Here is a 25780-nt window from a genome sequence, read left to right as displayed (position 1 = left end):
CCTATTAAATTGCATTGATTTCTGCTATGTGAGCGAGAGCCTTATCCCCACTGCTACCCGGGTAAACATAATCAAGTGGCAAGTTAAGACACTTAAACTATACATGGAAAAATGAATAAAAAAAATAAATATTTGAGCAAAATCTAAAATTAAATAAGGGGGAGGGGGGTGTAAGCATTGAAAGGTGTGTATAGCTTACAGCTTAATCGTATGAGGAAAAGTAACGGTGTTTTATAGATCACAAGTGCGCTAGCAATCATTATGCACACTTTTTAGAATTTCGCAATTTTTTCTTCTTTATACCTTTTTGCATGGACTGGCTCATATATTCTAAGTATGATCTATAGTACGGATTTTGTCTTTAATATTACTATAGTTTCAGTGTCACTATTTAAAACGCCAGTATAAATAGATGTTCTGTTCTAAACAGTATGAAACATTTGGCGTTTCTTTACTTTCTCGTTAATGATTATGTTATTTCGATATTAATTTATTTAGTAAGATCTGGTAACCTAGGGCTAAGAGGACGCCGACCATGTCATTCTGAGGAGGGGGATCATTTGATAAGGTCAGAAGATAGGCTTCCAACTTAAAGCTTTAAAGCAGCCAGATTATTTATAATCACTCAGACTAGGGTCAAAATATTTAGTTTCTGCTCATCCAAACAATATATTTTGAACAGTTTGGGCACTGCATGAGCTAGTTTGGGGCGATATAAATTAATTTTCTTGTGTGATAAAGCAAGATTATCCATTTCCAAATTAATCGGGACCAGGATATTTATTTCCATTGTCGCCCACTTCGAAATCAAACAAACGTCCCATTAAAATATATTTCATTCAAGAAATGAAGAAAAATAGACGAAATAGCAGGAAAAGGTTATTAAATAGTACGCTGTAAAAACTACAAGGGAGATCACTGAAGAATGGCATCGACAAAGATACAGAGTTTTATTTCAAACCACAGAATAGCATTAATAACAGCAGCTGGAGTCGGTAATTAACTATTTTGTTCTTTTTATTTTGACTTATTGCTTTGCTTCTTCATCAAATTCTATCTTCATGAAGTTGTGTCCTCCAGCAAGCTCATTGTCATTATTAATGACCCCTGTTTAACACTAAGTCTTGACTTTCTATTTATAGAAAGTTTTCTTATGCAGTCTTTTAGCCTGGCTAGCTGCATTTTATATAAAAAAAAGAGGAGATAATCATTACCTATTATAACAATGAATAAATGAAGTGGTCTTTCTTGCTTTTGTTATTAATTTTGTACATTTTCAGTGTCGCTGGTAAAGTCTTTTCTGATATAAGGTCAACAATTAGTACATCACGATGATTTAAGATCATTTAAGGAAATGCGTAAAAAATTTAAGGGAGGTGGTAAAAGTATTTCTAAGTGGAAAAGGGGAGTTATATACATTTTGTCCTATCCCCTTAACTAGGAACGATTTCCAAAAACGCAATATGCAAGGACAAGGTACACACAAATGCGTATTTATAAACTTCACAGGCACTCGTCTCTGAAAATATATTAAAGTATATATATAGGAATTTTTTTCAGAGAGAAGTGCCTGTGGTAAAGTTCTTGAACATTTATATGATAATTAAATACAAGAATTTGACGTTTTTCTACACTGATTTTAAACTGTCGCCTTGTTTTCGATAGAAAAGATTAAATTTTGACCAGCTATAAATTGTAAGGGAGCTACCATTTGAATTTTATTTGAGTAAAAAAAAAGGCAGGATGAGACACTTTGCAAAAAAAAAAGGCAGGATGACAATTTATGTAAAAAAAAGTCAGGATAAACTAAAAAAAAAAAATGCAGGACCGAATAGAGTAAAAAACAAAAAGGCAGGACAGAGATTACAATTAAAAAAAAATGCAGGACAAAATTTTTCATCCTAGCCCCCCCATAAAAATCAAATGGCAGCTCCCTAAACCAGATATTAATTCAACTAAATTATATAATTGGATTAGTTGATTGGGTAATAGGTAGGTAGATCTAGGTACATACAGATATCAAATTGACCAAGACCAGATAATCTGATTATTTACTTTATCGCTATGTTTGGAACTTCCATCCTTTAAGTAAATATGTATGACCATGTGTATACATGTATAATAAGACATGCCTTAACGGTTCGTCGCTGTCTTTGTTATTTCTGAACTTAAAACTTATCGCTAATGTCAAGCATCGGAAAATTGGGAATATTTAAGTTACACTATTGAAATTTACTATTCCGCCTATTTTTACTATCACATATATTTGAATAAATTCCCTGTTAAAAAAGAGAAGCTACAAGTAAATATACACAGTGTAAATATATTGAGTATAAGTAGAACATTTAATTTACTTAAGTAGAACGAATTCAAGGGAAGTAATCCATTCTTATATTCTATCTGTGTAAAGAGTCTTGTTCATAGCAATGGAATACTTAGAAGTCATGGAAGTTGTGCAAAATTTTCTTCTTGGCCACAAAGTAGCATTGAGTATTGCAGTAGGTGTTGGTAAGTTTAATGTGTTTAAAGTGTTTTACACTAGAGGTTGTTTTTTCATATAATTGTCAGACCTATAGATGTTTATTGGCATGCTGTGCTCATGATACTTTAGAACTGTGTTGACGATTTTTTTAAAGGATTTGCTGGGGACGTTGAAACACGGCCTTTGGGTAATTCTTAAAAAGGCTATAAGACGTTAGGGAATTTTCGGACTACTCATCAATAAACTGTGTAAGAATATTAACCTCAGTTTATTGTAATGTCAATAGAATGCACTGAAAATTATGCCCATATAAAATATTTCATTTACATAACTTTTTGTCTGTGTTGGAATTAATCAATCTGAATAAAATACAGATCCTCTGTCTATGCTTTGCTTTCAAGGATCTAGCGACACTACGTTTTAATTTCTGTTCTGGTAATTATTACCTCAGCCAATGAATTTTCAGTCTTCAAATTTTTGAAGGTGTGTATTATTCCGACAAAACTAGAGGATCTCGAAAGGTCTTTAAATCAGAAAGTAGAATGGAGCATTTTCTGAACCTTGTAAGCAAATCTTTGACACACGGGATTTATTTTTAACCAGATTGGGAACTGGTACTCGTGATATCATGAAGCAGGTTGATACCTGTATACATTTTTTTTCTGGAATTATCATATTTTACATAAACATTCGACTTACTACCAATTTAGGTGTAACATTGGTATGCGTAAGACGCTACGCAGCTGGTGTCAGGTATACAAACACAACGACCAGATTAGATGGAAAACATGTCATCATTACTGGTGCTAATGCAGGAATAGGAAAAGAAACAGCTATCGATTTGGCAAACAGGGGTTAGTATGCATACCTTGTATAGTAGGTCATTTAATAGGGTAGGTTGTTCCGAAGACGATCGATATGTTACACGAATGATTTCTGTAGTAGCAAATGTTTCAGTCGGTTATTTTGTCATTTGATGCACATTATTTTTGCATTTTTGAGGGATGGGAATCGAATTTCTGATTCTATAATTGATGAATTTTGAACTTATGAAATAATAATATTGTAAAGTAGGTCAGTTGGGTATATTGTTCTGAAGACGACATGTTCCACAAATGATTTCTACAGTATCAAAATCTGAAATTATAATTTTGTGAAGATAGTACAGATTTTACCTCCATGAATGTACATATCTTTTGTAGCTGGTATAAGAATTACTTTAGTTAGTCGTATAAGAACGCGATCCTGGACGTCGATATAGCTGTAAGAAATAATGAATTATTGTATGCTTGAAGCTTATCTTTCCTTTTTGTAATCTATAAATAATTTTCCAATGAACGTTTAGAAAACAACACTTGATAAATCATGCATGTACACAAACACTTTAATTTTATTCGTAATTTTGTTGATTCTCGATTTTAGAAGTTTTGTTAAAATGTAAACATATCTATCCTTTCTACTATACTGATGATTTGAATCAATAAACGTGTAATCCACGTTGATAGTTTCTTGGTATCATGCCTCTGTTGTGAGCGAACGGTTATATTCAATTTACCGTTTACGTCACAGTTCAATTTGGGATCCTCATCGCGGTCCGCGTTTAAGTCATTTCAGCACTATTAATATAAGAATAAGGAGATGTGGTACGAGTGCCACTGAGAGAACTATCCAACAAAGTTCAGATGTGTGGATGTAAGCTATTAGCTTTTTCGCGGCGGAGCATCTAAGAAACCCCCTAGATTCATCCAACTCGGGTTGACTAGAGTTAAGAAATCAGTGATAATGCGCATGTGCGCAACCTTCCAGAATCGAAGTGAAATTAAAACTCGACTCGAGTTGACTCTCAAAATGGAAGATATAGATATTGTGTGGTTGTTAATTTTCTTTTTATGGACGTCGACAATGAACAGCTTTATGTTCAAATTTTTAACATATTTAAATTATATAACTTCTATCATTTATTCATTTTCACTAGGTCAGTACTGCATATTCATTTTCAAAATCCTCCTATCCTTTTGTCCCTTATGTAATGGGAATAGATTTTCAAAAACAAATTACATTTTACTCTTAGAAACTCAAAGTATCGAAATTTATATTTTTAGCTCACCTGGCCCATAGGGCCAAGTGACCTTTTCTCATCACTTGGCGTCCGTCGTCCGTCGTCGTCGTCGTCGTCGTCAGTCGTCGTCGTCCGTCGTCGTTAACTTTTACAAAAATCTTCTCCTCTGAAACTACTGGGCCAAATTTGACCAAACTTGGCCACAATCATCATTGGGGTATCTAGTTTAAAAAAATATGTCCGGTGATCCGGCCAACCAACCAAGATGGCCGCCATGGCTAAAAATAGAACATAGGGGTTAAATGTAGATTTTGGCTTATATCTCTGAAACCAAAGCATTTAGAGCAAATCTGACATAAGTAAAATAGTTTATCAGGTCAAGATCTATCTGCCCTGAAATTTTCAGATGAATCGGACAACCCGTTGTTGGGTTGCTGCCCCTGAATTGGTAATTTTAAGGAAATTTTGCCGTTTTTGGTTATTATCTTGAATATTATTATAGATAGAGATAAACTGTAAACAGCAATAATGTTCAGCAAAGTAAGATCTACAAATAAGTCAACATGACCAAAATGGTCAGTTGACCCCTTAAGGAGTTATTGCCCTTTATAGTCAATTTTTAACCATTTTTCGTAAATTTTTAAAATTTTTTACAAAAATCTTCTCCTCTGAAACTACTAAGACAAATTTAACCAAACTTGTCCACAATCATCATTAGGGTATCTAGTTTAAAAAATGTGTCCGATGACCCCGCCCGCGAACCAAGATGGCCGACATGGCTAAAAAATAGTACATAGGGTAAAATGCAGTTTTTGGCTCATATCTCTGACACCAAAGCATTTAGAGCAAATCTGATGAGGATAAAAATTGTTCATTAGGTCAAGATCTATCTGCCCTGAAATTTTCAGACCAATCAAGCGACACGTTATTGGGTTGCTGCCCCTGAATTGGTAATTTTAAGAAAATTTTGCAGCTTTTGGTTATTATCTTGAACATTATTATAGATAGAGATAAACTGTAAACAGCAATAATGTACAGCAAAGTTAGATCTACAAATGAGGCAACATGACCAAAATTGTCAATTGACCCCTTAAGGAGTTATTGCCCTTTATAGTCAATTTTTTACAATTTTCATAAATTTTGTAAATTTTTGTAAATTTTTACAAAGTATTTTCTTATGTAACTACCGGGCCAAGTTCTTTATAGATAGAGATAATAGTAAGGAGCAAGAATGTTCAGTAAAGTAAGATCTACAAACACATCACCATCACCAAAACACAATTTTGTCATGAATCCATCTGTGTCCTTTGTTTAATATGCACATAGACCAAGGTGAGCGACACAGGCTCTTTAGAGCCTCTAGTTTTCTATCCTATTGATTAACATCACCGAAAGTATTTACATATGAAAAAATATTTCTACTAACCCGAGTTGGACGAATCGAGGTAGGCACCCGTTCTGAAAAGGGGTTCATGTTTCTCTTGATTTAATAGGAATTACTGTGTTCAACAGTTGGTTTTACCGGTAACAATCTTGTCCATCCTTTATCATGAAAACTTTGTTTTAATTTCAAAATGTTATATTAGGTTAGAAAATTTACAAGAATGATGGTTTACGAATAAGGTGATGTCTTTAGGTTGGATAACGGTCAATTACCAGTCCCATATTGCGTAATGTCTATAAATTATATCAACGTATTTTATATGAGTAACACGACGGGTGTCACATGTGGAGCAGAATCTGCTAACCCTTCTGGAGCACATGAGATTCGTGTTGCCCAATCATCACTTTTCTGTGTTGTGTTTTGTAAACTGTTGTTTTATCTTTTGGTCGTTTTTCATTTTCTGCCATGGCGTTGTCAGTTTATTTATCGACTTGTGAGTTTAAATATATATCCTTTTTGGTATCTTACGCCTCTCTTTTATATTGATACTACAATAACCTTTTATTTATATTTTCACTTTAATTTATGCCTTTGTAAGGTGCTAAGGTCACGATTGCCTGTCGAGACATGAAAAGAGCGCAAGATGCAGCAGACGACATCAAGCAAATTACCGGAAACCAAAACATTTTTGTTAAACAACTGAATCTAGCCTCACTGAAGTCGGTGAGAAGTTTTGCTGAAGACATAAACAAAAACGAGAATAGGCTAGATGTATTGATTAACAATGCAGGTAAGTGCACTATGCCAAAGTCATTTTTTTACAACATGCATAACTCTTCAGTATGAAACCTGCTTTTAGCTCACCTGGCCCAAAGGGCCAAGTGAGCTTTTCTCATCACTTGGCGTCCGTCGTCCGTCGTCGTCCGTCGTCCGTCGTCGTCCGTCGTCGTCCGTTGTCGTTCATCTTCCGTCGTCGTCCGTCGTCCGTCGTCCGTCGTCCGTTAACTTTTACAAAAATCTTCTCCTCTGAAACTTCTTGTCCAAATATAACCAAACTTGGCCACAATCATCATTGGGGTATCAGGTTTAAAAATGTGTCCGATGACCCGGCCAACCAACCAAGATGGCTGCCATGGCTAAAAATAGTACATAGGGTAAAATGCAGTTTTTGGCTCATATCTCTGAAACCAAACCATTAAGAGCAAATCTGACGGGGTTAAATTATTTATCAGGTCAAAATATATCTGCCCCGAAATTTTCAGATGAATCGGACAACCCGTTGTTGGGTTGCTGCCCCTGAATTGGTAATTTTAAGGAAATTTTGCCGTTTTTGGTTATTATCTTGAATATTATTATAGATAGAGATAAACTGTAAACAGCAATAATGTTCAGCAAAGTAAGATCTACAAATAAGTCAACTTGACCAAAATGGTCAGTTGACCCCTTAAGGAGTTATTGGCCTTTATAGTCAATTTTTAACCATTTTTTGTAAATTTTTGTAATCTTTTACAAAAATTTTCTCCTCTGAAACTACGAAGACAAATTTAACCAAACTTGTCCACAATCATCATTAGGGTATCTAGTTTAAAAAATGTCTCCGATGACCCCGCCCGCGAACCAAGATGGCCGACATGGCTAAAAATAGTACATAGGGTAAAATACAGTTTATGGCTCATATCTCTGAAACCAAAGACAGCAAATCTGAAGAGAATAAAATTGTACATTAGGTCAAGATCTATTTGCCCTGAAATTTTCAGACCAATCAGGCAACACGTTGTTGTGTTGCTGCCCCTGAATTGGTAATTTTAAGAAAATTTTGCAGCTTTTGGTTATTATCTTGAATATTATTAGAGATAGAGATAAACTGTAAACAGCAATAATGTACAGCAAAGTAAGATCTACAAATAAGTCACATGACTAAAATTGTCAATTGACCCCTTAAGGAGTTATTGCCCTTTATAGTCAATTTTTTACAATTTTCGTAAATTTTTGTAATCTTTTACAAAAATCTTCTCCTCTGAAACTACTGGGCCAAATAGAATCAAACTTAGCCACAATCATCATTAGGGTATTCAGTTTAAAAAATGTGTCCGATAACCCTGCCTGCCAACAAAGATGGCTGACATGGCAAATAATAGAACATATGGGGTAAAATGCAAGTTTTGTCTATTATTCTCATAACCGTTATAAAAAGAGGAAATCTGAAGGGGGTAAAATTGTTCAGAATGTTGAGCTCTACCAATTATCCATATACGTCAAAACTGTAAGACAATTTCCTGTAGGAGTTATTGCCCTTAAATGACAAATTTTACCACTTTTTTCGATTTTTGCCTATTATCATATCTTGAAAACTATAAAAGATAGAGAGAAACTTTAAATTGCAAAAATGATCAGAAGGACAAGTTCTTCAAATAAGTCTTATGGTTGAAATCATCAGTTGACTCTTTATTAGAGTTAATTCCCTTTGAAGCCGATTTGTACAATTTTGCGTTTTTGTCTTATATCTTAAAACTTATAATAGATAGAAAGAAACTTAAATATACAAAAAATAATCAGCAAGACAAAATCTACAATTAAGACAAATGGTAGAAATTGTCCAACGACTCCTTATTGGAGTTATTGCCCTTTAATTATGATTTTTACCATTTTTTTGGCGTTTTTCCTTGTATGATATTAATTATAATAGATAGATAGAAACTTACATAATCAAAAATGATAAGCAAAACGAGACCTACTAACAAGTCAAATTTTGCTGATATAATAAGTAGACTGTTACTCTTTATAGGAGTTTTTTTACCCTCTTTTGTGTTTAGAGCAAAAGCTAAATAAAATCATGAAGATAGAGAGAAACTAAACAGACTTCAATGATCAGCAATATAAGATACAAAAAAAAACCAGAGATTTTTGTCATTAATTCTATTCTCGTCTACAATGTTGGGGAGTGTCCCCTGTTGAATATGCATATAGACCAAGGTGAGCGACACAGGCACTTGAGAGCCTCTAGTTATGTATTGGGATTGTTGTCTCATTGAGGCGTTTACGACCTCCCCGATGGAAAAACGTTACAGTGATATGTGTAAAAGAGGAAAATTTGTTGCTTTTTATACAAATTAAAGCGTTTCAAAATTGGTAGAGATACCGCAAAGTGCAATATTGGCATCAAGCTTTGAAGAACATTTTTACCTTTGTGAGAAAAAAACACAACGTAAATTTGTTGTTTTGTTGTTGTTTTATGAAGAAGTTCGACGATGTTACAAATATATATGCCAATCGTTTGTAGTCATTTCATCTAAACTGTTATTTATAGGAATAATGAGATGCCCTTACTGGAAGACAGATGACGGTTTTGAGATGCAGTTTGGAGTTAATCATTTAGGTCACTTTCTGTTGACTAATTTATTATTAGATAAGCTGAAGATATCTGCACCAAGCAGAGTTGTAACAGTATCATCTTTAGCCCATGAAAGTAAGATCATTTTCAGTATTAATCAAAGTGAAAGCATAACATTTATTTATGATATTGATTTAAGCGCACCAACAAACAAGTGTCTTTGCGTTGCAATAGAAAGTTTGGAAAGCCAAATTCGTTAATGTTTATAGTCTCAAAACCAAAACGTCCTCTACGCAAAAATCATTTTTTTTCGGATGTCAATTTTGGTTTTTGTAGAATTGCATGATGTTCGCTCTAAACATTTAAAGTCAAATATCATGTAAGTACTAGCCATTGGATACATTCATGTACTGGTGAGGCCAAAACAATATAGTTCTATTTCCTGCCTCTCTGCCTCGATGCCTACATGTACCCAATGGACAATTTTTGGTAAGGAATCGTTACGGTCCACATGTTTTTGGTCAAACGCCATTCAAGTGAAGAACAGTTTTATGTCTATGGAGTCTATATAATTTATATAGCTATCTCAAATATTTTCAGAATATTAAGATTATTTTACCTAACTACCTACTGTGTTTTTCAGTCCGGGTGCTGGAAACGAGTATATATATTTTGTGTCTTAATCCATCAGGAGCAGTACCGAACTACCGGTAGTAATACCGACTTAAGTACGAAAGACACAAGATTTTGGAAATAGCTTTCTTTGGTTATGTTAAAACCAAATCCTAATTTGATTTATGCTCAAGATCAAAACCTAATTTGATTTTACATTAAATGTGTATCTTTTGGAACTTATATTGGTATCAACGAAAGAGTGAAAAGAAAGATTTTATGTTTTATTTGGTTATTCTAAGACATTTTTTTCGACAGGGATCAAACTCAAACACGCAACAGTGTAAATGACGGAGAGCACATCTTACATGTTCACTTTGAAAATGATTTATGTACAGTTGTACAATTGCCTGGCTTTTCCTGAATAAGCGTGAAACACTCCCCCCTTTCTGTGCCACGGGACGCTGAGGAAGTTACAATCAATCAATAATTACTACGTACTGTATTTTTAGCATTTATCATGCAATCACAAAGTACATAATATGTTTTAAATCTGTTAGGTTATTTTTTTCTTGTAAAATAATTTAAAAATGCATCGGTCGCAATATCACTCTGATCCATCTACGACATTCAATGATGTTTGGGGCCTTGTGACGTCAAGCGTGTAAAAGTTTAAGCATTTCATACATTCAGTTAGCAAAAGTAGTTCGTTCCTAATTACCGTATCACTGAAAATTTTCAACACCAGTTTCAGTTTTTTTATGTTTTTATGTATAAAACAGGAACGGCATATTTGATTTCAATACACATATACTCTCATAAAAAAGGTTATTTAAGATGGAAAATAACAAAAGTTCTTAATTTCATATTTACTAGAATTAAAAATTAACAAAACACGATAGCAGGAAAACACCTACCATTAATTGAATTGGAACTGCTATATATTTTCTATGTATATATGATATTTTTTTAACTTTGAAGGAGGAAAGATAAACTTTGACGATCTGAACCAGGAAAAGAATTATGATCCTGGTAGCGCGTATTCACAGAGTAAACTTGCAAATGTGCTTTTCTCCAGTGAATTGGCAAAGAAACTACAAGGTAAATATCATAGAGGACACGTAACATAAGTGTTCTAGATTTTATTTCAGTTTTTGTAGATTTTATGGTAATGTTAGTTGTAAATGTTAAATATTAGTGTTAAATATTTAAAAAAAAATTTAAACGAATTTAAGAAAATTCATACTGTGGAGTATTGTAATAAACTCTGGGAAGAAAAACTGAAGTATAATATCTAATAAATGGTATAAGATTGTTCTGCTTTTTCATTAAAACACAAAATGCGATTTTCAAAAGTCAGATGATACATAGCATACGGGGATCCAGGACTTGTTGTTGAGTGGGTGAGTGGGGGGGGGGGGGGGGGGGGGGGGGGGCTCCTGAAAATTATGTGTTGAAGGACCATATTTTTGACAAAATTGGCTGTAATTATTACATATAAAACACATTTTTTTTTTTAAATTTATGACGAGGAGGAGGGGAAGACTGATGCGCCGCCTTCTGAATCCGCGCCTGCATAGGGAGCAGTCACATTATTAGTCGTAGAAGGAAAAAACACGTGACCACAGGAAGAAAAATATCCCGGGGAGCTTGAGTTGTCCTACGATATCGGTTGTATCTCAAAGTTCCTAAGTTTGACAAGGTGTTAAAGTCATCTGAAACGAGTTTCTTGTAATTATAATGTAAAGGAAACTATAAAAATGAGATGATGGAGCGATTTTTTTTTACTTTTCTATGCGTTCCAAATTGTTAATTAAACTTTGCCATGTAGGGAACAAATGTGTTGATTTTTACGGAGAACATCTTTAAAAAATTATGACGGACATCAGACGCTAAGTAATTGTAAAAGCACACATCGCCAGGGTTAAGCGACTCAAACCAATCTGAGATCAAAACTGAGTGCGAAGTCATGGGACTGAATAAATATTAGGATGTTTCTGTTGCACTATACAGTGGCTGTCTTTGTGTTGAATGTTAATAAAATAAGGTGAACTGTGGTATTCGTTGATGGTTATTTAAGAATAAAAAGAACAACTTTTAAGCATTTACCATTTAATAATATGTACATGTTCGTTTAATGTACACATGCAATTGCATTTGATAATATTTGATGTTTGTGAATTTTACATTTTTACAGGAACGGGTGTTACAACCTATTCCTTACACCCAGGAGTTATAAACACAGAGCTATCGAGACATGTAACCCAGAGCATGGGATGGAGAATGCTTCTTTCAGTGATAAGACCTTTGATTAAAACGCCAAACGAAGGAGCTCAGACGACTATATATTGTGCTGTAGATGAATCTCTATCTGGGGAAACGGGCAAATATTACAGGTGAGTAGACCCCTACAATGAATAATAAGAAAAACGTATGGGAACGTAACATTTTACGGAAATACATGTTGTTATATTGCAACTGATACATGTTGTAATTTACTTTAAAATCTACTCAATTGAAGCTTTAAGTTATTATAAAGAAAATATGGGCTCGAAGTTGTATATTTTCCTTTTTTGCTTTCAATCTTTAAAATTAAATATAGTAAGAATAGTCTTGTTTGTAAAATTATATCTAATGAAAAAGTTAAATAATGTTTTTTCCTATCTTTTATGAGACTAGTACTACTTCATAAAGTTGTCCCTCTTTGACTAGTTTCAATAAATAAAACCTTTTTTTTGGATTGTATTAAATGAAGCTCATTACAAGAACCAAATGTTCGAACTTCGATCATTAACCTACAATTATCCTATATATATATATATATATTTTATTTCTACTTTGACATGTTAATTTTGATAATTGCAGTGATTGTGCAAAAAAGAAACCATCAAAAGAAGCTCTAAATGATGAAAACGCAAAACGACTTTGGAAGCTTTCTGAAAAAATGGTTGACCTTTAACAATGAAACAAACCTTGATACAAAATGGACAGAACAGTCATTAGCCAAAAAGAAACAAACTAAGAAGTACAATCCTTTTAAGGAATACTTATTGAAATACATTCTGTGTAAAATAAACTAAAACGGCCGAGGGTGTAAACCAGGACTATTCTACCTCATATTTACTTTTTCTTTGAATAATGAATATAATACATTCATTTTGAACAAAGGAAGGCTGATCTGAATGTTTTATGTTATAATTTCTATTAATACTTTTGTGTAAACAGTTATCATTCTGGAAACCTTATCAGAATATATGATATTGTTTATTCCTACAAGGCCAAAAAAATTAAATAAGATCCTGCCTCCTTCCGAAAGTCGGGTATGTAGGGAAAATATTTGATATAGACTATATATATTGGGAATTATTCTAGACTCTAACGTGCTTAACAAGTCAGACATGTAAAGGTGCTTAATTAACCACAAATTTCCGTAAAATCTATAAGGGGAGGCATGCAATTTAGGGTAGGTCAGGAGGCAGGAAACATAACTATATTTTTTAGCCTTACTAAATAACTTTGAAAATATATGCATTATAATAAATAAAGAGCATAGATACTACTGGTTATGATAGTTTGAATGCTTTAAATTTTAATATTTCTTTTACAATATATTTATGTAACCCAAAATGCTTTGACACGAAGCTCATTTATAACATACATTTGTACAATGAAATTTCAAAAAAAATTCCAATTAAAAAACCAAAATGGTTAGAAAAAAGAACGAAAAAGAGGCACAAAGAGCTCATCTGGTCAACGTATTCAATTTTGATATTTACTTACAGTTGACGATTTCGGTTTTGTTGATTGTTTGTAGATCTTATTGTTCTTAAGATCTTTGGCAATTGCCAATATTACAATTTCTCTCAACACTGGTTTTCGACAAAATGCAAAAATGAGTAAATGCCATCTTTCAAGACAGTAATTCCAATTAGAGGTGAACTGACGATTTCGGCCAGATCTTATTTTGCTAAACATTTTTGTCATTTACAGTTTCTCTCTTTTTTAAATGATTTTTGCAATAATATGTACAAATCAATTTTCAAGTACAATGACTCCTATAGATTTCAATTGAATATTTCACCCATGTTCACTTACGTGTAGATGTTACATTGCTGGTAATTTTTGCCCTATTATAGTTTCTTCAAAAACAAACGAAAAAAATGGGTAGACATGTATGTCGAGGGCACTAACTCCTGTGTATTGACGATTTTATACCAAGATGATGACGACACATAACCCTGACTCCGATTCTACTAGTCTTTGCTTTTACTCTTAAATTCCGCGTTCTTCGCAGAAAAACGGTATCTGATTTGACCCGGCAGAAGTTTAAACCCATTCGGTCACCAGGAAAGGGTATTAAAAAAGTGTTTTTGGTTGTGATATATTTGCGTCACCTGAATGTAGTTTATTTATATATCATAGCTTGTTGTTCGCATTTCGAGAGCTTATCTGGTGACTTCCCTCTAAGAATACAATCATATTTTATGCTCGCTAACAATATATGTTCGATCGTTATGAGATGACTGTCATATATAATTCATTGCAGACATATTTCCGTAAATACATCAATTTCTTTTTATACATAATATATTGATACTAACTAAAATTGAGTCACTACCACATTAGGGTAAAATGGCATCAAATGCGAAATATGCTAAGCCTATCAAAGCACCCGAAATCAAGCACGGGATCATTTTGCTTAGTGTTCGACAATGTCATTTGACTACAGAAATGAATTAATGGTTTCATCGTTTTGAATTGTTTCACATTTTGTAATGCCCGGACCTTTTATAGCTTACTAGTGATGTTTTAGATTTCAATGAACGTAATCTGTACATAACGGGTAAACACAAATTACAGATACAAGGCTTATAATTTGTTACGGCAAGCTCGCGTTTCGTCTACATAAGAATAATCAGTGGCGTTCAAATCAAAACAGTTCGAATGCAAAATATCAAGCTGAAGAGCATTGAAAACCACAAATTCCGAAAAATTGTGCCAAATTATTGAGTCGGGGATTTCGTTACCACAAATTACTTTAAATCATTATTAAATTCTTTTACAAATATTTGGTTTGGAAGTTCAGTTGTACATGTCAAACCTTATTACAAACGGGATAGTACGTCCTTATCGTTCTGGCGATGTTGTTTTTAGAGCCTTAAATTAAGATTTTCTCGTTTGAATTATTTTACATTTTGTTATGTTAGGTCATTTTATAGCTTACTATACGGTATTGGTTTTGCGCATTGTTGAAGGCCGTATTGTTGCTTACAATCGTGACCCTTAGTCTCTTGTTGATAGCTCTCTCGTTGGCAATTATACCACATCTTATTTATATATCGATAGTAACATGTCGTTAGTTTGTTCTTGTATTGATTTACTTATAAAGGGGTATGTTAGGAAAATATGTATGAAATAACACACAAACATGGAGCAGTAGTTTGCAAACATTGAACATACATTATTTTGTCTGCATTTTTGATCCAAAGCTTTTTTTTGCTGTTTTTTTTACTAAAGCCGCACAAACTAATTATATTATTCGCCATTGCTTTTATTTGCCATCGCTGTATCCATCTACAATGTATACAATGGATACTTCACTTTTATCAGTAATATTATTTATAAACTTCATTATCTTTGTTCTTTATGGTTCGTAGCGTTGTGTTCAAGTTTCTCCACCAATTTTATATTTCTATTATTTCTGACAATATCGAGAGCTGTCAGTCCTGATTCATTTTTAAGATTTACATCAGCGTTGTTTTCCAGTAATAACATCACTAAGTCTTCTCTATTTTTATCACATGATAAATGAAGTGGTGTAACGTTTTCGAAAGTTCCCTTGTTAACATCAGCGCCGTATTGTAGCAGTAATTCTGCAATATGTATATGGCCGTTGTAACAGGAAACGTATAGAGGAGTTAAACCACCAACCATGCAAAGGTTTACATCTGCATTATGATCAAGGAGAACTTTCACAACCTCTTCATTTCCATTGAAACTTGCAATATAAAGTGGCGTCGATGACTTTTCCGTTGCAAGATTAACATCCGGGCGATATCTGAACAAAAGTTCGATTACTTCAAGATTACCATCTTGACATGCCATATAGAGAGGGGTCATGCCAACATTGTTTTGAGTATTTATATTAGCTCCGTATCTTAATAAGTATTCGGCTAAATCATAGTATCTATTGTCACATGCGACATTAAGTGGTGTCAACCCTGCAACTGACCGATGATTAATATCTGCATCTTTTTCTAGGAGGTATTGAACGGTAGCTATGTCATTCTTTTTACATGCAGCGAATAGTGGAGTAAATCCCTCTTTAGTTTCAATATCTACATCTGCATCATTCTTAACACTGTTGATCATTATATCTAACACATCCATATGCCCACAAGTACTAGCTAGGTACAGTGGCGTGATGCCCGCGTCATCACTTTCTGTCAAATTTGCTTTATACTCTAAGAGCAAATCGACTATTTCTTTGTGGTTGTTCTGGCATGCAATATGTAAAGGAGTATACCCTTGATTTGTTTTTATATTGACATCAGCATTGCGTTTAAGTAAAAACTCGACTGCATCTTTGTGGTTGTATTCACATGCTACATACAAAGGTGTTGCTCCAATATCATCGGTAACGTTTATTTCGGCCTTGTATCGCAACAATAATTCAGCAACTCTGCGATGTCCTTGATGTGCTGCAATATATAAAGAAGTAAAACCACCTTGCCGTTTTTGGTTAACATCAGCATGGTTATTTAAGAGTAGCTTCACAACTAGATCATATCCTTCCATAGAGGAAATAAATAATGGCGAACTTCCTTTAGTACGACAAAGGTTTACATCAGCGTCGTTATTTAAAAGGAGGGAAACGACTCCTTCATGACCATTCTCAGAAGCAACATACAATGGTGTGCATCCATTGGGTAGACATTGGTTAATATTAGCATGGTAACATAGCAGTAGTTCTACAATTGGGGTATGGCCATTATTACATACTATATGAAGAGGAGTGTCCCCTTTGTCAACTACATGATTAACGAAAGCAAAATGTTCGAGAAGCATATGTACAACATGTGTATGACCATTACGACAGGCAATATAAAGCGGTGATAAGCCACCATTTTTAGTCTGATTAACATCTGCATTGTTTTTAAGTAATAACGCTGCGATAGCTGTATGCCCATTTTCACATGCGATATACAGCGGAGTATAACCGAAGTCTGCAGCTAAATTAACTTCTGCATTGTACTTAAGAAGTAACTGAACATCTTCTAAATATCCTTTATGACAAGCCATGTACAGGGCAGTTACACCACTCTTAGTCATTTTATTGATGTCGGCATTATTCTTTAGCAAATGTGAAACGACAGCTAGGTGGCCATTATAGGATGATATGTGTAATGGTGTAACCCCGTCTTCATTTTCCTGATTTACTTCGACATCGTGTCTTAGCAACCAGTCTACAACGTTTGTATGTCCACTTTCACAGGCACTATACAACTGTCTGAAACCGGTTTTACTATGGACCGAAGTATTTGATTGCTTATTGTGCAGTACATCAATAATACCTGTATGTTTATTCATGCTTGCAACATAAAGTGGTGTGTAACCTTCATCTGTAGCCTGGTTAATGTTAGCATACTTCGTTAATAGAAATTTGACTAGAGATGTATGGCCTCGTTCAGACGCAATATAAATAGGCGTAACATGACCGTTCATTGTTTGATTAACATTGGCAAAATTCACTAGTAAAAGGTCCGCAATATGTTTGTTTCCGTTGTAGCATGCAACATGCAGGGGTGTGACTCCTTTGTCAGTAGTTTTATTAGTATCTGCCTTTTTGTTCAGTAAAATTTCAACTAATTCTGAATTTTGATGAAAACAAGAGACATGCAATGGAGTTGCACCAGCACTTGTAGGCTGATCAACACTGGCGCCTTTCTCCAATAAAACCCGTACTATATTTTTGTTCTGTTTCTTGCATGCGATAAACAATGGAGTGATTCCTTCCTTTTGCGGTTGATTAACGTCTCCATAATGTTTTATTAAAAGTTCTAAAATAACAAGATAACCTTGTTTACACGCAGCATATATTGGAGTCTCTTCTGTAAGTGTTTCTTGATTGACGTCAGCATGATTATTCAACAGTAGCTTTACAATATCTTCATGCCCAGAGTAGCTTGCAGCCCAAAGAGACGTTTTTCCATTGCTTGAGATACCACTTGACAAATTTCTGTCTTTTGTTGTAATAAGAAATTCTACAATGTCATGGTAACCTAATTTGGAGGCTATATATACTGAATCAATGTTATGTGTATGTATCTCCATCACTTTAGAGGTTTTTGATAAATATGATATAAAATGCTTCCTAAATTTTTCATTTGACATCTGAAGACAGGAAAACACATCCCAAGATTTCCCTTCCTTCAAATCCACGAGTATTCGTTCAAAGTATTGTTTTTCATGAACAGAGTCTATCCTTATGGCTTCTCCTTCACAAAGTGGAACATCAAACGTGCTTAAAACCACTCTACTATAAACGACATCAGAATCACCGTATTTAAGTATGCAGTCGGTGTGTTTTTCGCCAAAGTACTGACAAAGAACTTCAAACATTTTGATATGAGAAACCGTGTACTCTTTCTTTGATTCTTCAATAAATAAACCTTTAAGGTTTCTTATGCCATGTATGATATAACTTGAGAAGGAAGGCATGGTGGTAGACGTTGTTTTAAAACACAACTGAAATATGCCTTGCATCTTTGGTTTATTTTCGGTACTGTTTATGTACTCTTTGGTGATTTTATTGTTCATTAGGATTAAGAGAAGCATGAAAAAGTAGCAGTATTCATCACTCTTGTACAACGCATTCATATATTTTACTATATTTTCATACGGACTTCTTATAAAATCTTTTTCGATAGCTTTATCTCTTTTTTGTTGAAAGAGTCGACATATAAGCGGGAAAAAATCTACCGGAATAGTTTCGCCGAACACTTTGTCTAAATCTATACGCTGATTATATGAATTCCATATCAGCTGAAATTCACTCAAGCTAAGCGACAGATCATCACTTGACATGTTACATTCAATTGCCCCTAAGTTTTTTAAAACTTTTCTAGCATTCTCATTCCCATACACATTGGAATGTGTAGTGATAACACATTTTTTGTCCGGACACTGTCTTAGTTTTGATATAATTGCATCTTCAGAGTCTTCCCAAAGTTCTAGCATAGTAAGATTCATATTACATTGACCAAAAATATCGTCAATAAGATAGAATCGCTTCCGTTCGTTTTGTTTGGTATTTAAAATATCTTTTGGGTCTGTTACAGGTATAATTTCAAAGTCTTGTTTAAGTAATGACAAAGCAATGTGCTGAAGTGTGAAGGATTTTCCGATCCCCGAATTTCCTACCAAAACCACAACCTGGTGATCTTTTATGGTTTTTGATATGGATTTAGTTGCTTTAGTCTCTACAAATTTTGCATCCAGCACTTTCCACTCTGATATACCTACAATGATAAATATGATATTATTTCTTATTATAGATATAGAAACTTATAATGTAAGTAAGTATTATATTCTAACTATAATTTTGAAAGCAGGCCCTAAGGGTTGTTCGTTCAAAATATTGTTTTGTATAGATGTTTCTATATCTAAAAACACATAACATGGAATACCCCCAGTTGATATCGAACATCCCAAAACTCAAGTTTTTTTAAATATACATTAATCAATTGCATAAATATTCGATTCTTATAAAATATAAGTATAGTGTACTGAAAGATTGAATGAATTGGTCTTTTTCAATACATTTGCCTTTATAGTGCATTCCATTCAATGACGTCTGGACATGTTCAACGTTTTAGTTAAGTTTTACCCGCCTTCCTATAATTTCATTAATTTGAATATAAAATATTTCGTTCGGTATTCCAGTGCAATGGCCTTCAACGTCTGTATGCAGTTCAATTTCGTAAACACAGGTTACATCATAAATTCCTATGATGGAAGATTATTATAGGAATAACGTGATCACCGTCGCAGGTTATAGGAGAGTTGAGCGCTCACATAATCCCGCCACGTTTATAAGTGTGCCTGTCCAACTCCAGGAACCCGTACTCTAGTGGATGTCGATGGTTGCTGTCTGCCATAATTTTGTTTCGCCCATTGAAGTAGTATACACAAGGCTGCTATTTTTTTTTCTCTCTTTTGAATTGTTTCGCATTTTATCATAACGGGCCCTGTTATAGCTTACTATACGATATTGGTTTTGCTCATTATTGAAGACCGTAACTTCTTCTGTTATTAATTACGTCTTTGTCCTTTAGTCTTTTTGTATAATTATCTATTTGGCAAATGAAACATACCTCGTCTCCTAAATTATTTTTATAAAAAAAAAAACAGAAGAGGATCAGAATCACAGATTGAAGTGATCACAGAAACAATCGCAAATGTAAATTGTAGCTTATAGAAAACTAAAAGAGAGAAAGATACCAAAGGAATATTCACACTCATAAGTCGAAAACAACATGACAATGTCATGGCAAAAAAACGAAAAGACAAAAGCAGTACACAACCAAGAAAAGTAAAGACTGAGCTACACGAACCCAATTAAAAACCTGCGACTCTTTTCACAAAAAATCTTACGATTAAAATTGATCGTAAGTTATACTGAAATGTGTATGACTTACGAGTATTTTTACTCTTAAGATTTTTTGTGAAAAGAGCCGCTGATACCCTGATAATACGATACTCCAATATAACCTAATAGCGACCTCAATGTGTAGAAAAATACTGGTGTGCATTATTTACTGGTATCATTCCGTTGTATTTGTACGTTATCAATAAATGAGTTCTGAAAAGTAAATAATACCGTGCAGTTTGTTAAACAAAGATTCATCTCCACTGCTAACTTCTTCCATTAGGTTCCTAATATCTTCAATTATATTTTCAAAATCTTTTCGCTTTAAAGTTTCGACTTTGCCACAGATTAGCATTAACTTTTCCAGTGTTTGATGAGGAATATCTGTCTTGTTCATTATAGTTTTCCTTAAGTCTATCAATTCTACCAGTAGACAAACGTAAACGGAATCTAAATCTGCTTTTTTGAAGACATCACATTCATCTTTCGAAACTTTACCAGCAATATATTCAACAGCCTGAAATAAATATATTGTAATACGAACATCTTATTATAAAATACATCAGTTTTCTTAGATCACTTATAATGTTATAGACGATGTAGCTTATTGTTCGAGCGATTAATAAAAATGTCTCACGGAGAAAAACTGCCTGAATTTGACAATCAAGGACTAATAGCATCTGTGAGTCTATCGATTTGAGTCGGACATGAAAGTGTCACGAATCAATTGTTCAACTACTAGTATGTAGGATCTACTGTCTTATGCATCAACATTACTGATTCTGTAACTTCTTTACAGATTGCTCTGAATATAAAGGATTATTAATAATATTGAACTGGATAAACAATTTGTGAAATTGGTAATGATAGAAATGAGTTAATTATAATAATGAAAAAACTTTCAGTTAACAAGCTCACATACACAACACGCAACAAAAAGAACATATACCTGCTGACATTATTGCGTGACAAGAATTATAACAAATACTAACATGTAATAGTGCTGGAAACTTTATTCAAGTTCAATCGACATACTCATTGACACAATTTTCCTGTATTTTTAGAATGATAAAATTTACAAGTCACACATTCTGTATTTAATTTTAGATTTGCTTGTGCCGTGAAAATAAGATGTGATACAATTTGCCGTTTCAGAATCTAATGCATTCTAGATAACATTTTCAAAAGCATACACGAAAACGCTTTGAGTGGTTAACAACGTCCTAAACAATTAAAATTCAATCAATGACGTGACGTTGTTTTCATTTTGGGGGAACGAACAATGAAATGACCCATGGTGCTTTAGATTCTGAGATGGCCAATTGCCAATACCAGAGCTCATAATGCAAACACACCACACTTACCTTTGTTATAGTAACCCAGTGTCTTTCGAATTCATCTAATCTCATGGACGTTTTGACTTTACTGTTTATGTAATTATGGTAGTAAAAAATAGTAGACACACTATTCTCAACGGATGTGTCCGGTTTGAGAGGCAACACGTTCTGGACTTTGATATATGTCAAATGCTTGATGAGTAGAAACTGAAGACTCAAATCAAACGAAGATGATTTCACTTGAGAATTTCCTAGAACAAAAGAAGGACATATAGCATAACTAAAGATACTTTCACCGTGTTTTCATCATGCTCAGCTTTTGTATATTATTTTTGTTTTTCAATTTCGTTTGATATACTTCACAAAACCATCGTTTGATTCCGACATTAATAAAACAACTAATTCGTATAATGTATGAAAACATTGTATAAAGTTAAAGATTTCCGCTCAGTGTAATCCGTTCAAGAATACAACATTCTGAAATAAAATATTATATTTTGCATGAATCTTTACCATATATTGAATAATTCTGTATAAAAATAAGAAGATGTGGAATTATTACCAATGAGACAACTGTCCACCATTGTATTGATTTATAGCATAAACTGTTCATTTGTTTACTTTTGAAACCAAATGCTCAATTGTACATCCCTGGCCTTCAAATATTCGGCTTTGAGCGTTCCGGATGAAGGTAAATCCAGACAAGCACTTCGGACGCATGCAATTAATAACGTCTTGTTTCCATTTTTTAAACAATATAAAAAGAAGATGTGGTATGATTGCCAATGAGACAACTCTCCACAATAGACCAAATGACACAGAAATTAACAATTATAGGTCACCGTACGGCCTTCAACAACGAGCAAAGCCCATACCGCTTGATTTGATAAATTTTCCCAAGATTTTATACTACCTCAACACCATTGTCCTATATTAGTTATATATAAATTTGAATTTTTTGATTCGTCGATTTTTCGACATACTGGCTAACATATCGGACCTCGTTATTTTAGTAGTATAGATATGATGTGTTATTATTATTTTTATCTAAGACTGATGTTATATTATATTAAATTACCTGATGGAGGAAACATTACTTCTTCCCAGTGAAATTCGAATATGACGTTCTTTTGTGTTAGCTGTTGTAATACATGTTTGTATTGGTTAAGTCTACTACACAGCTGATCTGGCGGGAACTTCTTATCAAACAAAACTCTCATAGCCCTTGGAGCTAACCTTAACATGAGGTTTGTAAACTTAAGATAATACAGTTCCTCATCTGTTATAGTTGACAATTCGAAGCTTGAATCAAAATGAAGGATAAAACATGCACATTAGTAATTAACATCTGATATTGTATTTGTTTTTATCTTGTTATAACAAAGCTGGTAAAACGTTATTTATACTGACTTTTTAGAATACTATAATAGTGTTCGTCTGTGTATGCGTTACAGACGACAGATGCATATATACACAAAAAACTTCACGTTAAGCTGCTGTAATCATATATACGTCTGACACACAGTGTATACATTGTACTTAGACCGTTAGTTTTCTCGTTTGACTGGTTTCACTTTTTTTTTTTTTATGTCAGAACCTTTTATATGCATTGAAATTTGATGGATAGTTGTCTCATTTGCAATCATACCACATCTCCTTATTTTTATATTGTGTAATAGGATATTGTTGCTACATTATGTCTTCATGACTTTGTATTTCATTGTTATTTAAAATGTATTTTTTTATTATTATTTTGGAACGAAATTTAATATCGTTCAAACTACAAAGTGAAAATAATTATACAAAATGGCAATTGTGTAGATTAAGGGTTGACACAGTTAATTATTATAACATAATAATTGATACCACACCTGTTAAAAAACAGGCACAAAAAAAATAAACAATAAACCACCACAAATAAAAAAAAAACCAAACAGAACATATATTGTAGAAGATAAATTCTATTGTAGAAGATCGCAACTATTTTGTCCCCTAGTTTTATTTTTGGTTTTTGTGTCTTTGGGCTGCTATCTCGTTGTATTCATAATCATAGTCTGTGGGTTGCCATGTACTTACGGTGAATTTCCAATCACTGCTGTAGAAATGACGGGAACATTTTCAATTTCTTTAATTGCATCTAAATGATTTGTCCTGGTACCCATTTTCTGTCGAATTATCTAAAAAAAAAAAAAAAAACCGCTTGTAAAACATTGTTTATATTGAACATGCAAACACATTCACTATCAATTCATCGTTAACCTAATTGTTTCGTATATGGTAAAATCGCAACGAAAGACTTCCTGATTAAAATGGCCAAGAACAAATATAAAAAGAGAAAAAAATGAAAGTTTCTTATTGGCAAAGGGAATATATCGTATAGTTATTTCCTAAGTTTCCTTATCTTTATTAAATAAACATGTATTCTATACTATGTTATTTACGAAATAGATTTCGAATAACGGTCAACCAAATCATAATGTCGTCCGTTATTCTCTCGAAGATATCAGAGATGACTTCCGTACACTCAACAATTTAGAGCGGTTTGTTCCATCATAAAAATAAAACCAAGAACTGGGATACCTCACTAACTTGGATATTGTTTAAATATACTTTTTTACTTTTTTGGTCTTTTGGAAAATGTTGTTTGTGCTGTATTTAGACCCCTCTACGAAGAAATTTGTTTTGCATGCACACGTATAAAAATTGCGGCTTTTATCCAACGCAATCATAGGTTTGAACGTTGTTTTCAATTTAGACTTATATATACATATATATAATCTATACAGAGGTGCTGCATAAGAATTGAAAATTCAAAATGAGATTTTTAAAAAGTCTTCTTTATTGTCGTAAAGTTTAGTTCTCCCCGACTCTCACTGCCGATTTCGGTAGCGGATTCAGGATAAGACGTAGAGGGCGTACGCCTCCCTCTTTGGTCGCAAACAAAAAATAAAATAATTATCATGGTTCTCTCGATTAATTTGATTTTTTTTAATCGTCCAAAACGATTTTCGCCTTGCTGCGCTCGACAGTATCTATTACGTTTTCTGGAATTACGCCCCCTTTCAAAAATCCTGGATCCGCTTCAGGATTTCTAGATACCATATTTAAAGCGGAACGTTAAGTTAAATGATAATGGTAGTTTCTTTTCAGTCTTTTTTAGAAGACCTTATATTAGAATAAAGGAACAAGTTTGCGATAAGTACAACACGCATTATTGTGGAAAGGGATATGGAAATCAATCCTAGATCTTCTTGTGACTTTTGTCACGCTTGCGTATACTTGTGTATGTGTGTGTGTGTGTTTTGTATTACCAGTATTTGTTCAATTTCGTATATCCATTTAACGGAGGTAGACGTACATTCCCGTTTTAAAATTTAAAAGAAAATGAAAAAATTCTTACCAAATTGATATCGCTTTTCCTTTCTTTCAAGATAATATTAAAAAGAACTAACTTAAAGTAACAAATCTGCGTCGAATATTAACAGTTAAACATTTCCACGGTTCCTTACCAATAACAATGCATTGACCGTCTTTGTGTGACAGGTAAAAACAAAATCGACGATGTGGATAATTTTAATTGTTTGTAATATTCGATCGTCAGCGAATTATGTTTTCAAAAAATATGTTCATAATTGACTAAAATAAAACAGTATTTGAAATAAATAAAAAATCTTTTAAGATTAAAAGATAACTTTTATACCAGTTTATATAAACTAATCAGTAGATCCCTCATTTGTGTTGAATGTCCTCGAGCGTTGAGTGTATATATATATATATATATCTTTAAAGAGAAAGTGATCTTATCTGTAGGCTTAAATGACGTATCAAAAGTATCAACATGCATTGATTTCAAGGGGGAGGGGGAGGATCTTTTATGCATTGGATATTGGTCGGTGTAACGTGTTTAAGATACACACATGAGAG

The 25780-nt window shown here is 33.4% G+C and overlaps 2 protein-coding genes across 3 annotated transcripts; one reads left to right on the top strand and one right to left on the bottom strand.

Moving 5' to 3' along the window:
* Nucleotides 1-878: 878 nt before the first annotated feature.
* Nucleotides 879-13432, top strand: LOC127704370 (retinol dehydrogenase 12-like). 2 transcript variants are annotated; one of them, XM_052208404.1, is made up of 7 exons: nt 879-995; nt 3193-3336; nt 6524-6715; nt 9233-9391; nt 10850-10969; nt 12066-12264; nt 12734-13432. In XM_052208404.1, the coding sequence occupies exons 1-7, from the start codon at nt 926-928 to the stop codon at nt 12825-12827; spliced, it is 978 nt and encodes a 325-aa protein (XP_052064364.1). In that variant the 5' UTR covers nt 879-925; the 3' UTR covers nt 12828-13432. The 2 variants fall into 2 exon arrangements, with proteins under 2 accessions (XP_052064364.1, XP_052064363.1); XM_052208403.1 differs by lacking the exon at nt 879-995 and adding an exon at nt 2402-2508.
* Nucleotides 13433-15295: 1863 nt separating this feature from the next.
* LOC127704369 (serine/threonine-protein phosphatase 6 regulatory ankyrin repeat subunit B-like) lies at nt 15296-25347 on the bottom strand. The gene is made up of 6 exons (XM_052208402.1): nt 25257-25347; nt 23933-24033; nt 22935-23158; nt 21884-22107; nt 20751-21036; nt 15296-19389 (listed from the first exon to the last, which is right to left on the bottom strand). Exons 2-6 carry the CDS (start codon nt 24016-24018, stop codon nt 15500-15502), a joined length of 4710 nt encoding a protein of 1569 aa, XP_052064362.1. The 5' UTR covers nt 24019-24033; nt 25257-25347; the 3' UTR covers nt 15296-15499.
* Nucleotides 25348-25780: the final 433 nt, after the last annotated feature.

Source organism: Mytilus californianus, unplaced genomic scaffold (genome assembly GCF_021869535.1).
Source record: "Mytilus californianus isolate M0D057914Y unplaced genomic scaffold, xbMytCali1.0.p SCAF_6, whole genome shotgun sequence".
Taxonomy (NCBI): Eukaryota; Metazoa; Mollusca; class Bivalvia; order Mytilida; family Mytilidae; genus Mytilus; species Mytilus californianus.
Note: the sequence above shows the minus strand (reverse complement) of the source record. Positions and strands in the feature narration are given on the sequence as shown.

Coding starts and splice junctions, on each gene's coding strand:
- LOC127704370 (XM_052208403.1), top strand. CDS start 2,427: ATGGAATACTTAGAAGTCATGGAAGTTGTGCAAAATTTTCTTCTTGGC. Junction 10,970..12,065: donor ATTGGCAAAGAAACTACAAG/GTAAATATCATA, acceptor ACATTTTTACAG/GAACGGGTGTTACAACCTAT. Junction 12,265..12,733: donor GAAACGGGCAAATATTACAG/GTGAGTAGACCC, acceptor TGATAATTGCAG/TGATTGTGCAAAAAAGAAAC.
- LOC127704369 (XM_052208402.1), bottom strand. CDS start 24,018: ATGGGTACCAGGACAAATCATTTAGATGCAATTAAAGAAATTGAAAAT. Junction 22,108..22,934: donor AGTAATGTTTCCTCCATCAG/GTAATTTAATAT, acceptor CTTTTGTTCTAG/GAAATTCTCAAGTGAAATCA. Junction 21,037..21,883: donor ACTGGGTTACTATAACAAAG/GTAAGTGTGGTG, acceptor TATTTATTTCAG/GCTGTTGAATATATTGCTGG.